This window comes from Anopheles aquasalis, chromosome 2, assembly GCF_943734665.1.
Source record: "Anopheles aquasalis chromosome 2, idAnoAquaMG_Q_19, whole genome shotgun sequence".
Lineage (NCBI taxonomy): Eukaryota > Metazoa > Arthropoda > Insecta > Diptera > Culicidae > Anopheles > Anopheles aquasalis.
In genome coordinates, this window is record NC_064877.1 from 32367295 (window position 1) to 32382500 (window position 15206).

Genomic DNA, 15206 nt, shown 5'->3' on the forward strand with positions numbered 1-15206 from the left:
AGCAGCAGCAGCAGCAGCACTAGGAGCACTTCACAGAGCTCCCATTCTTTGAAAGGGACATTTGAAAAATCGATTGACAACCCATAATCCTACACCAGACTTTCAGCGAAATTGTGAAGAGAGACGAATGGCTCGGTACAGCATTGTTCTCGCGACACCCGTGGCCCGGGGGTGCAAGGGGAACAACAGTGTGAGCGTCAGTGGTTTGTGGATTGTTTACCGCTGGAACATCCAAATATTAGCGACGCCATTTTAGCTTGCGATTCAACGTGATCGCGAGCCGCACCGCTCTTCACAGCAGTCAATGTTGCGATGCTCGAAACTTTTTCACGCAGCTTCCAGCTATCACACTCCCTGGCCGCGGGAAATACGCGTGAACTTCAGTGAACTTTTGAAATCGCAAACTGGTGACGTCATCAGCGCGGAGCGGAAAGTATGAGTCAAGTGTTTATGTGCGACAAACGTTGCCACGTGGCAGTGTTTTCACTTACAGGGGGCTTGTTTATGCAGGGAGGAAGAAAGCGAGGAAGCGAGGAAGCGAGGAAAAGAAGGAATGGCTTAAGCACCGAGCATCCTGGATGCTACACATGATGTTCTGTCGCAAACAAGCAAACATACAAGCGAGCAAAAGGGGGAAAGTTCATCACATCAAAGGCCCAGTGATAACACCTCTCCCACTCTCTCCATCTCTCACTCTGGTCGGATAAAGCAGCAATCCCGCAATCGAAAGCTTTCCAGTTTCAATTCCACTTCTGTCACCTTGGGTAACTTGTGATACCCAGACCATTTGCACGGTCACGGATCCTTCACACAAGGAAAGAGAGAGAGAGAGAGAGAGAGAGAGAGAGAGAGAGAAGAAGAAGGAGAAGGTATACGAGCGGGGTATAAACATCAAAGACAGAACCGAACGGTAAGCCGGAAAAAGGTAAGCACAACTGCTGCCAGCAGCACAATCACCTCCGCACCGGAAACATGCTCATACCCCGATCGGTGATCCCCGGTCTTTTCCAGCTCTCGTGACGCCATCGATTGTTGTTCTTGCTGTGTTGCTGCTAGTGCTGAGTAAGGTCGGCTAAATTTATGACCCGGAAATGAACCGCTTAAAGCGCCTTACCGCCCCTTTGCTACTGCGCTGCCGTGGCGCTGGTGCGGTTGAGACACAATGGCAATGGCGTAGCGTAACGGGAAAACCAGAAGCAGCAGCAGCAGCAGCAGCACCAGAAGCCAACAATCCGGCCATTGCCAGCCCCCATCATATCTTAAACTTTAGCCGAAAGCCTCTCAGCAGCAGCAGTAGCAGCAACGCGGCATAGTTCGCTTGGCCGAAAGCTCGCCAAATAAATCAAAACCATTTTGCCCTTCCTCCTTCCCACCAGTCGCGCACACACAGCAGTGGCAGCAGCAGCAGCAGGGGACCGACGAGGAAACCGGTATCGGAACGGAACCATCACAATTTGTTCCCGAAATGCTCAATACCGGATTTCATAACATTAAGACGTTAATAATGCAGACGTAGCGTAAACGTTCGCTCCCGGCTCGTTGGTTAGAGTCCCCCGAATTTGCTCTCCACTCCACTCCCCCTTCGGTTCCGGTGACTGACCGAGTGAGTGAGTGAGTGACTCGCTGACTGACTGACGACTGCGCGGAAATCGTGAGCTTTTATGTTTCATTTTTTTCCCCCTCCAGCTGCCTGCCGGAAATGAATATTTAAACGAGGAGGATCCGAGCGAGCGAGCAAAGAAGGGTAGGCTTGCCAAGGGGACATTGTTGGGTTTTCCTTTTTGATTTTTGGGAAAATATTGGAAAATGCAAAACACACACAGCATATAGGGCCAGAAGCGCACTGATTGGGATTGGGGGGGGGGGGGGTTGCTTTCCTTTTTTGGGCGCTTCCCGGGAACTGTCAATAACATGTCTCGTGGCGTTTTCCGGTAAGGCACACTGAGCCTCCCACTCGCACCTTCCTTCACTCCGTTGGAAAAACGGGCAAATAAATCACAGCTCGATGCGCGATGCGCGGGTGCTGCTCGTATCGAGCCCTAAACCAAATCGTGAACAGTCGGACACAGTCGGACACAGTTCGGACACATTTGCCACAAGGCCACAGGCAGGCAGGCAGGCAGCCAGCAGTACTGGAAGGCAGCATGCATAATTGAGCATTCCGGGAGTGCTGGACGTACGTACTGGGTGCGGACCGAAACCGAAACCATCGAATCAATGCCAGGTGCGGTTAAACACAGGTGTGCCCAATGTCAAGTCGCACCTAGCACCGAACAAGTTCCGCAACTAATTTTCCTTCGCGAGTGCAAACAGTGGCCTGAAGGGGAAGTGGGTGGTTGGTGGAAGTGGAGTGGCTCCTTATCCATCCCTTATCGTATCGGCTGGGTGAGGCACTGGCACCGGGAAGGAGGTTATTTAATTTCTCATTCAGTTTGACTCGAGCAAACTCGCGTCGCAAGGGACATCAATTCACGAGGCGAGCAACCGATACGATACGTAATGGAAGAAGCATACAGATCGGTGCCGGTGGCCTGCCAGGCACAACGCTTTGGCACAAATTTATGTGGCCTCATCGTCACATGTATGGAACGGACGAACGAGAATCGTCGTTCGACTGGGAGCTCAACGCAGAGCTCGCTCGCTCGCTCGCTGATGCTTCACTGCTAACGGCGTTATCTAACCGCGAAGCCACGGTCACGAATTATTCTTCTCGTCCGCGCCGCACACGTACCCGGGACAAAGCGCACCACGCGGCTGGATCCGGCTGGCCGCTCGCTATATATATGCGAGACAAAAGCATAACGATGCGGGTCACATCCGTGCGATACATCAGCAGGGAGTGCACTCGCCAAGCGGGCCTCAGGGTCCCCGTCCTAACCCTAGCGTCCCTTCGCTGGTTACACGCTCTGGTTTGTTCAATTTAGGAAATGAGTTTCGGTCAGAATCATCCCCTCCGGGACTCCCGGGAACAGAACAATCGCATCGCAAAACTGCACCACCATACGCTAATGGGTGCGCCATCCACGCAATCACGCGGATTCGATCGATCGATTCACAGGTTATTGACCTCCTCCGGGCATCCAGTCCCAAAAAACCCGGCAACTGTGGGAAATGGGGACCAGAGGGTGGACCAGTGACGACTTAATTTTTGCCCTTTTATGACTCAATCATGCGCGTGGATTAGACCTGACGGCCACAATGGCACCATGACCGCTGGTACTACCGAGCTCCTGGCTCGTCAGTCGTGATGCTCGTGATAATCAAATCGATGATTCGAGATAGGATGAGATGGGAGATCGGAAAATTTCGGAAAGCATAGAAGCTGGGACCATGGGGCCATCGGTTGGTTCGATAATGTTGATAGACACTTGGCGATCGCGATGGTAGCCTTCGCCGAAGGAAACGGCATTCCCTCCCTCCCTGGACACTCATGATCCGCGTGCCGACAAGCTACCGGGTCGCTACGGAGGGGATTTCCAATTTCAATTTTTCCATCCAGAGTAAAGCAGTTCCTTTGGTTAATCGATGCACGGCACGGTCATCCTATTCACTGTCCGTTTAAGCCATTTTCATAATAATCTCCATTTGGTTTAATATCTGGTGAGTATACTTTTCTAAATTGGTATGGTAGCCGTTTCGTTGCAATAATTTCTAATCAAATTAAAAGGAAAACAGTGAATGCTGAATGCAGAACACACCGTTAGTTGGTGTTTACGAAGATTGGACTTTAGTTGAATGTCAAGGTTTAGCAGTTAGTCCATTAAGGATTTCCAGGCGTGAATTAGTTGACAACAGAATACAATAAAGACAATTGAAGGCAGGTATAATAATTGCCCCAGCTTCATACGGATCTTTTTGTCGAACTAGAAATTACGCGCACGTTTAAAAAATGCCCCATAAAAGGTCACATTACTGCGAGTAAAAGCAATATGCTCAATGCTTTATTTAAAAAAAAAAACAGCCAATTATACACAATGGAATTCAAATGTGATAGTGTTTAGACACTTGTAATTTTGTTGCAACAATACTAATAGCTATTGTTTAGGAATAAATCATTTTGGTGTCCGAGCATAATTTATTACTAATAGTTACTAAATGGTTAAAAGAGTTCAACGAATTAAAAGAATTCTACACCACGGTGCCATTCAAATAGATAAAGAGAGGATCATTTAAGCTCCATCCATCTATCCTGCATTTTCAAGAAGCTTCAAGTTCATGCTATTCATGTTCCAAAAAGGGTATATACAAGAATAGCAAAGCATAGCTTCACTTGGTCGAAAGTGATTAGTTGTCGAATTTGGTTTTCATGCACGAATCACTTTTCACTATTCACCAGTATGAGAGGTATTTGGAAAAATCGCTCCTTCGTATAGCTATCAATCCTCATATAACAGGGAAAGTAATGGTTAGAGATGACAATTTAAGGTACTCCCAACGTATTTTTGAATGGTAGCTTCAAGATAAATTAACGAAATTATCATTAGTATGTTTGAGTCGACGCAACAGACACTAAAATGTGGCAAAATGTTTACCAGCTCAAAAACAAGTGCATCGCCAAGATTGAGCCAAAATACCGTAAAGCCACTTACAGCCAACGTGCGATGCTTTCTTCTAGTGTCCAACAAGGATATCTAAAAAATCTTCATTGGTTCTCAAATTTGAAGAAATGGAAAATGTACAACATTGTAAAAAGGTAATAATTCTCCACATTTTCCCTGTATACGCCCTGTCTCTTTCTCTGTCTGTCTTCCACGCAGGATACCAGCCCGATGCCGAGTGACGATAGGACAGCGGAAAACGGAATCAATTACCCTATTTAAAAAGCGGATCGTACAACCCGTAGCATAAGCCGCTTATTCTCTTAAAGCACACACTCTGCAGGCTTTTAAAGTTCATTTAAATTTGCATCATGACATCCATCTCCGTATCCGTTTGATGTCACGGTGATGCGGTGATCGATCGACCGATCGTTTATACCGTTGAATGAGCAACGAAGGGAAAGGTCGCACAGGGGCTTACCTGGTGAATTTGGCTGCCCACAATCCTCATTATTGTTGTTGCTGGCGTTCGAGCGACCACCTTTCGCTTGAAAGCTCGTTACACCGGACACACCGGTGGAGGGGGTTGTCGAGCGACTACCGTAGGTCGCCGCTGGCAGGGGTCCATTCGATTGGTCGCCGGCGTAAGTCCCGGTAACACCGACCACCACCGGATACTGCTGCTGCTGCTGCTGCTGCTGGCGACGTTGACCACTGACACTTGCGTTACCACTATTGACACTGTTGCTGGCACGTCCAGCAGCGGCGACGGCAATGCTGACACTACTGGTGCCTCCACCACCACCACCGACACTGCTAGCACCTGCTGGTGGTTCACCGACGTTGCCAACCACCTGTGTCGCCGGTGAGCCGGTTCGAACACAGCACTCGGGTGCCGGGGCCACCCTATCGGTGCATTTGGCCGGCAGCAGATTCACACTCACGGATTCCGGCTCGGAGGGTTGGGGTTGCTTGTTGCCGTTCACGGTGTCGGCCACCACCGGCGCACTGTTCACACTGATCGACGACGGTGACGACGATTGGTTCGTTGCGGTCGACGACACACTGCCATCCGAGCGACAACGTTCACGACCGCTTTCCGGTGTTGCTGTGTACTCTCCAAAGAATATTCGTGACCTGCCGAGGGAGGAAGTGGAAATGGAAGAATAGAAAAAAATGAAACAAATCAGTTTGTGAAGCACGAGCGGATTGAGCACGTGCCTGGATATGCCAATCGAACCGCCGAGCCCTGACCCTGTCCAACGTCAGCTCTCTTTACACACCAGCGCACAGCCGTTCAGACAATTTGAGGATTTGACAGTTTTGAGAGGGTTTTTGATCAATTTTGATCGCTATTTGTTTCAAACCAACTGAACCAAAGGGAACAAGGGACAAAGGGCAATAGGAAAACAATTGGACTAGCACGAAGGCTTAGCTGGAAGGTAATTTGTCCCTTCCAGTAGTAGAGTTAGGACAAAATTCCAGAAACATTGGACAAAAACCTTATCAGACTCATGCATTCCAAGGACTCATCGGAAACCTTCTCCGAAATAAATTTTATCGTCGTGTGAATAGAGAACAGAAGAAGTAGTTGACACGGCCACAAATGCCACGAGTATGTATTATAATCCCAGCTCAAAATGTCCCCTTTCTGCCTCCGTACCATTAGTTTGCATCGTGTAACGTGAATGACAGAAGACAAAATCCTCTTCGAAAAAGGGCTGCTGAAGTGCTTCTAGTTCCAGGACAAAGTTGACGTGATCGACACAAACCCAGCACAAGCGGCCATCGATTCAGAAACAATTGAATTTCCGACCTGAAAAGACGGTGTCTCACCATAAGAGCCTGAAGTAATGTTGAAGGATCAGGCGCCGTTACTCCGAGAAACAGAGAGAGAGAGAGAGAGAGAGGTGCTGTGGTGCTGCTTATCCAGTAAGTTATGCAATCTGCAGCTGTATCCGTTCCTCATGCTCCAGGACCTTGCATGAATGGGCATTGTTCATCTACGAGTTGTGTAGCAGAGAGACAGGGAGAGGGAGAGGACCTCGTTCCGTCTGTTCAAGGATGCAGCCAGCCGGTCATGTTAGTTTGGCACTGAATCAAATCCCCTGGCAGCATTTACTTTACAATCAAAGGCATGTAGATCTATGCAGATTCGAAGTGTTCTAACGGCTGGGTATTGTTCGGAGCGAGTTGTTCAAGGCCAACAGCAGTATTGTAGTAATTTGTACAATAGACATGCAAGTTTTTAACATAAAATTGTCACATTTATTCCACGAATTCCACAAGCTTTCTGATCCACGTAAACACCGTGGCCATAACAAATGGGCATAGCTCCGATGCACCGTTCTACATATCATATACCACAGGCGTCTCAAACTCGCGGCCCGCTGAATTATTTTGTTCAGCCCATTGTGCATTGGTAGTTAATTGAATGTTCTATGTAATTTCATTCTATGCACATGTTGGAATTGAAGATTGGTAATGTATCTGCCATGGCAGTAGTATTCGAAAAATGGAATGAATATACACATTTTCAACATTTCAACCTTTACTTCATAATGGAGTTTGAGATCCCTGGGTTATTTAGAGATTTAAATTTCTGTTACAAACCCCTGAATGCACCGGTTACCTGGCGCCTCCATCATCGGAATTCGACAACAGATTTAGATCATTTCGTGTTCCCGGTGCTGTGACCATTTCAATTTGCCATTACCGCTAAAATATGTGAGGTAAATCTCCAATTTATGAGGTGAAATGACCCGCGGACTGCTTACTTTCTTCTGCGGACCGCATGGTAATATGAGTTTAAAACCCCTGATCTGTTAGGTATCTCCATCCCGTTTTTTTAATCGTTTTAGAAATTTTGAAATTATTGATTGAAGTCCGTTTTCCATAACAAAATCATAAAAATCATTACAACTTTGTTACAATCCAACGAAAGTATCAACTAGTATAATGGATTTTTGTATCCGATGGATGGAGCAAAAAACTAAATTCGACACCGTAAAAGGCATTTTTTCAGCTCTCCCAGGGATGAATAGCTGTATTTTTGCCAACATAAAATTGACCCTAAATTGATTGATGAATAGTTTTTGTTTACTATAACCTTCACGCAAATAAATAAAGTTAAAAAGATTCCTCATAAAAAATAATCTTCTATGTCCAAAACAACCGTTAGTCCCCGCTTTAATTGAACTAACGAACCCCTAAAAGCCGTTAGCAATGAAATGATTTATTTGGGAAAATTTAAAATAAAAACCTCTTTCACCAAAAAAAAACCCCCAACAACACAATACAGCACGGCAACCGAGCCCAAAATGGCTCATCAATTGCTGCACACTGGTTGCACATGATGGAAACAATGCATCATCATTAAGCAGCCCGCGAGCAGCGGGAGCATCGGATAGCATCGGATAGCATCGGTTTGCCCCGGAACCGCGAGCATTGGGGATCGGATGGGAAAAGTTATAATATGCCTCTCTTGATGCCGCACCATCCCGGTGTGTCCGTCATAAATCCGAAAAACACAAGCCAAGTGCAGAGAGAGAAAGAAGAGAGAGAGAGAGCGAGAGATTGAGCATAAATTATGATGTACACGGTTTGCGAGGCAAGCGCACAATTCGAGGCACACCGAGGCACGTTGCCATGCATAATGATGATACCTGCTATCGGATGAGGCCACTGTTTATGCAACGATCTCTGCCATGGCACGGAACAGCTCCACCACCACCAGAAGCAACAACAACAACAACAGCAGAACGAAAAGAAAGAACGAACGACTCTTTCGGCTTCACCATAAAGTAACCGAGTCCGAGGCGCTATATGGCCGTGCCAACTGGTAAACGACTTTTGCATAAACATCCCAACACCTAGCATAATCCCTCTCCTTCCCATCGCTGTGTGCATGTGTATGTGTGTAGTGGTTGTTGTATGAAGTGCTCGGCATAAATCAAAACCCCCCAACCAGGAAAGGAGGAGAAGGAGGAAGCGCTGGTGCTGGTGGTGGGACCCAGCAACACCAAGCAACAATCCCCATGTTGCTTGTTACAGAAGTGAACTTCGCCAATAAGCAACTAGACACCAGCAGACGACTACCACAACACCAGCACGTCGGACGAGGCGATGCAGACTTAATGTAACCACTCGTCGGTACGTCCACGAGCGGTTGTGGTCCCTCCGCACAAACCGGGACAAAAAAAGGAACCCTCGATTACTCTTGGGGAGTTCTTCGGGGTCCGAAAATGGGTCACACTCATTCAACTACGGCACCGAGCATGGTATGGGCCACATTGTAGTTGGATCTGCTCTGCTTCCGTCCTGCGCCTGGAACTGGTCCAGGCTACTAATGCATGACTATTAGAGTGCCAGAGTGAGAGAGACCGAGCACTCCTTGGGGGACGCACTTCGTTGATCCAAGGCTACGTTCGATGCATCATCACTAGCGAGGGCTGAAAAAGGGATGATAAAAAGGACAAATGACCATCTTTATCCGGAGGTCCCTTTGCTGGGTAGGTGGTCCAGACCGACCTTAACGTTAAACGGAACGGTAATGGGCCACACTCAGCGTCCCAATTAGGGTGGGGCATCTATTTTTCGGGCGGAAAAGCTCTAACTCCTGGCTCTAAATGCATTAGTGAGGTGTTCCAGTGCAAAACAATCCACACTCTCTCCCCTTACTCTCTCTCTCTCTCTCGCTCCCTTCCAGGATCCAGCAAACATTCGAAAACATCTCGTTAAACCCAACCCGACGCCTTTTGCCAGGCCGCCCCCCCGATGTTGCTTACACATTCATCATGGACCACCAGTACCAGCACCGAGTTGCTGTTCCTTCTTGTTCTGCTGTTGCTGCATCTGTTTTTGGTGCTGGCATCCGCTGTGGCTTCCCCTCCCACCACCACCACATGGCAAACCACGGTTTCGATTAGACAAGACGCGGGAGGAATGCGCTGTTTACAGATATTTACATAAATACATTCCATGCAAATGAAATTCCACCACTGGTGCGGTGCCGCGTGGTGTGGCTACACGCGCGATGCCACCGACCAAACGTTCAGTGCTCGAGGGCCAAAATAAAGTCACTCGCAGGATAACGATTCCGCAGGATGACGGAGCGGCTTCTTCTCTCCTCAACACTAATCACACCACACCAACTGACTGACGGACGGAGCCCGGGATTTTTGGGGCCCGTCATCGTGTGCTGGTTTTGTGCAAATCCTCGTCCTCGGCCCGCGCGCGCCGCAGCACCCCAGCGAGCATCGTTAATCATGGCCATTCCATCAGCGACGCGACGGCAGCGCACCGTTCGTTGCACCGTTTGCCAGCCAGCCAGCCAAACCCGGAGCCAGTTGCAGGAAATGGAATACCGAGGGCCGCCGCTTCTGCGAACGAAAGCCGCGCCGTACCGTAAATCCTGGTCCACCAAATCGACCGTAAATCCAGCATAATGGAACCGCTTTCACTGCACGACTCGCCCGAGTCGGTGCCAACGAGTGATGGTGATGGATCTTCCGTGTTTATGTTTATGCAGCACCCTCCCACGTCCCCCATTGGCTTCGGATTAGCAACCGAAAGCGCGCGTGAGAGAGAGAGAGGAGCCTCTGGGGCGTAGAAAAAAAGGTTCGCGAAATTGGCCGGATTTCACAGTAAAGTTTGAGCTTTTTTTATCGCGAAAATCGGTGCTCTGCCCTGTCCTGTACGTGAGCGAAGCGCAGTCGACTGGAATGCACATAATCACTTATGATGAATTCATCGCCGGCGAATACGAAACCATTTCTCGTGAAATGTGCGTGACATTTATGGGTTTTTGCGCGCACTCCGGATTGCCGCGAGCGGAACGCAGACTAAACATTTGCTAATAGTGTAGCCTCCGGATGCACGATCATCACCAAACACAGGACAGGATCGCAAACCACCGGCTTCTTCCCTTATCCTGCATAAAATGATGAACAAAGGGGGACAACGCAACTGGCCGGTCCTGGCCGGTTAATAGGGCTGCCAAGTGACTGGGCGCTGCCCAGTAGTAATGGCTGTCATAAACATGGATTTTAAGGTCGCAAAATGTGCGTTTCAGTAACACAGTCGCCGGCCGGAGCGTTAATAAATCGCGAACGCGATCTCATTCGGGCTTCTCGGTTCACATCAATCGGCCAATCGGATCCACGCAATCGCGTGCTGGCGATTGTGAATCGATCTTCTTGCGGTGAGAATGAGACGCGCACGGGATGTGAGGGGGGGAACTGGGAACAGGGTGGCTCATCAATCATGCTTTACCGATGATGGTGATCGGTTGTGGCATAATTTGAATTTCAAAGCCGCCATTACCAGGAATTTTCCCCCCTTTTCTTGGTTACGGTGGTGGTGATGGTGGGCGTCACAACAGAAGCATCAGAGCGCGGGCATTCGGGCGGACATTAATATGTAATGACGATTTGGCGTTCGGAACCGGGACGGGATGTTTGCTGTCCGGCCGGTCGGCCTTAACCGACGGAGAATGCGCGGTAATGAGCATCAAATGCCATTCATCGCGAACCCCTGGCCCCCACCAGTTTTCCTCCTCTATTCATTGACGACCACGAGGACGCATTGTGGCATTCATCCGTTCAACAAGATTTTACATTCCTTACTCGCGTGTTCCTTTGGCAGCCGGAGTGGAAATGAAGCGCAACACAGACAACAGAGAGTGTATATCTGTTTGGGTTCGCTTTGAGGCACAAATGAATTAATTTATTTCCTTTCTTTTGCGTTCGTTGATAGCGGCCGCGATGCCGCGCATTTCATAATTTTCCCAAAAAGAAACAGTTTTAATCTCTGTCTCTCTCTCTCCAATGTGTCTCTGTGTTCCGTCGCAGGGACGAGCGTGAAACGCAGCTGCAGAGACAGAAACGCTTAATAGAAATGCCATTTACTTGTCATGTTAAACGGTACTTCGCATTCGCTTATCTTAATGGCCTAAAGGCACAGGAGAGAAGTGCCCGCGGGGAAGGGAATGAGGAAGACCAGGGGACGATTGTCGCGAAAAAAAAGCAAACCATTACTCACTGGTGATCGGGTGGTGCCTGAGGGGAATACTTTCTGCGTTGATAGTACGACACATTTCCGCCTACCGGCATTGGCACTACGATAAGGCGGGTTTTGGGCTGCAAAACGTCCTTCTCACCGATCACGCACACCACGCACACCACGCACGTTCACGTCAAATACACACGCGATCTAGTGGCCAACCCCTTGGGAACACTTCCGTCGACACTCCCCAACTTGGGAACGCTTTGAACGTTCGGGTTTGGAACCACCGCAGTGAGCTGTGCCGCTCACCGACGGGACCACCTCACCACACACACCCCCACGAAACCACCCCGCAAAAAAGGGCGCCTTCACTCACTCACTCACTCGCTACACCCATAAACGAAGCATAATACCGCCCAACCCACACACTAAAACCTTGGCTGCGGGACCACAACACACTCACTGGACACGACAACATCACGGGCACTGTTACCGCTTTCCACCGCGCCATGTGTGTCACTACTACTCCAGGGTGTAATCCTTCCGGTTAACTCCCCCCGAGACCGGATCCGGGAACAGCGACGGATGTTTATTTCCTGGAATTTTGAACAAACCAGAACAGAACAGAACATTTAGCTACATTTTAATCCGGAGGGTGGGACCGATTCAATCGAGAGAATCTGCGAAAAAATGCGCGAAAAAAAATCGTGCACCAGGCGCCTCCATCGCCATCGCAACAATCGGTGTACTGTGATGCGTGGAATACAGGGGGTGCCTTGTTTTGTTATTTTATCACTACCGTTGCGCTATATTGTCCAGCCCGCCAGACCATTCTTCACGCAATGCACACATACAGCAAGTGTTTAGCAGCCATTTTTCCCAAACCCCCCCCCCGCCACGAATCACACGATTAGATGCGCGCCGAATAGTCGTGGCGTGGAGTGGCCCCTCCACTTTGCGTGTTCCGGAATTTCCAATTTAAATCAATTCACTTCACTGGTGAGGGCGAGGGCGGCCCTCAACAGCACTTGCAGCTTGCTCTGCTGCTGCTGCTGCTGCTGCTGCTACTGGCGCTTTCCATTGCCGCTGGCATTGGCGAGTTGTTTGTTTAGCACTCATACACGGCCACGGAGGCAAACAATGTTCCGGTCCGCTCTAACTCGGTTTTCCTTTCGCTCGTTTACCCGTTGTATGTCCTTCCGATTCGCTTCTCATCAACCCGTTACCCTTCTGCGATGGCCACTGGAGGGAGTAGTAGGTTTATGCCACGTTTGTAGTGGTGTGCGCTGCCACCAAACACCTGGTACACTGTGTTTAAATGGGTTCGTTGCTACCCATCATCAAGGTATTCGCTCGTCCGTTCTGCCGTTCCGTCGCTCACTTCTTTTCCTGCTGTCTTCTATTGCTCGCCATCATTACCAAGCATGCCATTCAACGTTGTGCAAGGACGAACGTACCGGGAACCATGCCACGAAACAATGCAACGGGCTCGCTGGTACTGCTGCTCGCGGTACTGTTGTTTGCGTTGCGCCCAACACAATGTCGATTCACGGGGATGAGTATCAGAAATAAAGAACGCTCGTTTCACTGGCTGGCTCGCGGGCAAGTTGGCGTTTTGTGTTTGTTTCTCTTGTTTTTCCACCATCACTAGCGCCAACCAGCAGCAGCAGCAGCACCACCACCACCACCACCACCACTAACACAGAGGGATATTCAAATTCCGATTGTTTGGAAAAACCTGCCTGGACGGCGTTCTTCCTTCGGTGAGACGGTGTTGTGCGCATGCTGGCGTGCTGGTATGCGTGGTTCGCGTGTGCGTGTTAGCCAGAGAGCGTAGAGTGACGGGGAACAGGGCTAGCGCGGGGCGGTAACGCCGCCACTGCTGTGAACAAGGATATGTCAGAGGCAAAATCCCCTCAACACACAATACACATGCACCCCAAAGCGCGATCGATATTTTATGTATGAAAATTTTGACATTTTCTGGGGCACCTCTGGACCACCCGAGGAAATGGCTTTTCCTAGCGACAACAACATAAAACGGGCCCTTTAATCACTGGCCCCTTGGTCACTTGGTTAATAAAGAAAAGCGAGACGCAGTCTGGGCTGGGAAACGTCGTTGTCACTGAACGTTGGCTGAACATCCATGCACCCACCCATTAGGATGTTCCAAATCCAAATCATATGCCGTTCCACTTTATGGTTCATCCTGGACCCAACCCAACCGACCGTATCGACTCTAGCACAGTTTGATATGCCTTCTAGGGGGTTTTGCTTTGATCATGCAAATTCTATGCTGAAACAACTCCCTCCCACTCGACGATTCCGCCCAGATTTATGCCGTTTGGGAGGATACTTGTGTCCAGGATGTTAAAGCCACGGCGAAGGACTCGGCAAACACTTCCCACTGAGTACACTTACAATTAGCACTATTAAAACTGCAGAATGTCCTGGGTAGTTAAAGGTTTTTAAGAATTGATTCCGCCTCCGATGGTCTGTACACAGTCGCTGCGAACCACCCGACACCCGACACGGAAATCCCTGCTGCGGTCTAGTGGCAGCAGCTAGATGGGGGATTGGTTTCTCTCCGACTGTTGGTTCGACTACTCGCAAACTCGCTCTGCCTCCATCGTCAATATTAGCAGCACCAGCAGCATAATAGCAATAATAGCAGCATGCCAGGATATTTGTAGTTGTGCGGTGTTGGTAGTGTGCGTGTTGATTCTGTGTTGTTATCCAGCTCCCTAGAAAGGATACTTGTGGATACACTGAGAGAGCTGCCGTAGCACACCCACAGCACGATGATGTATAACAGCGAGCTAGACTTCTTTTGAAATAAACGTTTTTAGTATGACGACCGTGAAATTAGTGCTCATAGTATTCCAAGATTGAATAAATAAAAGCAGTCTCCCAAAATTTTGTCAAATCATAAGCAGTGTAATGATACAGCGTGTAAGAACGTGTTTAGCATAAAAGAAAATGTGCTACTGATTAGTTTTATCGATTTTTTGCTGTAAAAATCATCTATTTTCAAATGAAAAGAACAATTACATTAATTAAACTAAAAGCAATTCAGATCCTTTGTTAAAGAATTACCTACTTTCTTTTTAGGGTAAAAGTATTTTTTGTACTTTTGAAACGACAACAGGGCGGAGAACTTTCACCTAAATAAGTAGTGCCATCTTAAACCAAATCGAAAAAACTAATACCTAAAACAGATATTGGATCAGGGAATTGAATCTAAAAAGAAGCAAAATATATTTTAATGACGGAGAATACGACCAACTACCAAATGCGGAACTAGGCGGAGAGACGATCAAGCCTTTACATTCGTTATCTGCCATCATCAGTCATTTTTATTAATGTATATTCGATAAAACACACAACAAAATCACAATTAAGGTATAACATTTTATTGAGCGAAATGTAACGCGAGACGGATTTTAACCAGAGTGTACCAAATCAACAACTGCCCACCTGCACCTCTATTTGCGAACCTTCTGCATCTGCGGTGCTGATAGTTTGACCTTGCCAGGAATATTTCTGGCCAGCACTTCATCCTTCACCGCCTTCAGAAGGTCTTTCTCGCGTGGTGTGCACTGCTTGTCTTTTAAAAAGATCTGCAGTGCCATCTTGCTCGCCTTACCACGCTTCCCGGTGCCG

The 15206-nt window shown here is 48.5% G+C and overlaps 2 protein-coding genes across 2 annotated transcripts in view; both read right to left on the minus strand.

Moving 5' to 3' along the window:
* Positions 1–14129, minus strand: part of LOC126569019 (uncharacterized) — a 45122-nt gene extending 30993 nt beyond the window's left edge. Inside the window, exons 1-3 of the mRNA XM_050225796.1 lie at positions 13965–14129; positions 11580–12139; positions 5020–5675 (exon numbers count right to left, since the gene is read on the minus strand). Of these exons, the coding sequence (XP_050081753.1) occupies positions 5020–5675; positions 11580–11650 (727 nt within the window). The 5' untranslated portion in view covers positions 11651–12139; positions 13965–14129. The remainder of the gene's footprint in view (positions 1–5019; positions 5676–11579; positions 12140–13964) is intronic.
* Positions 14130–14876: 747 nt separating this feature from the next.
* The window catches only part of LOC126569018 (ribosome quality control complex subunit NEMF homolog), a 3486-nt gene continuing 3156 nt past the window's right edge, over positions 14877–15206 (minus strand). Inside the window, exon 2 of the mRNA XM_050225795.1 lies at positions 14877–15206. This exon is cut by the window's right edge and continues 2889 nt beyond it. Within this exon, the coding sequence (XP_050081752.1) occupies positions 15029–15206 (178 nt within the window). The 3' untranslated portion in view covers positions 14877–15028.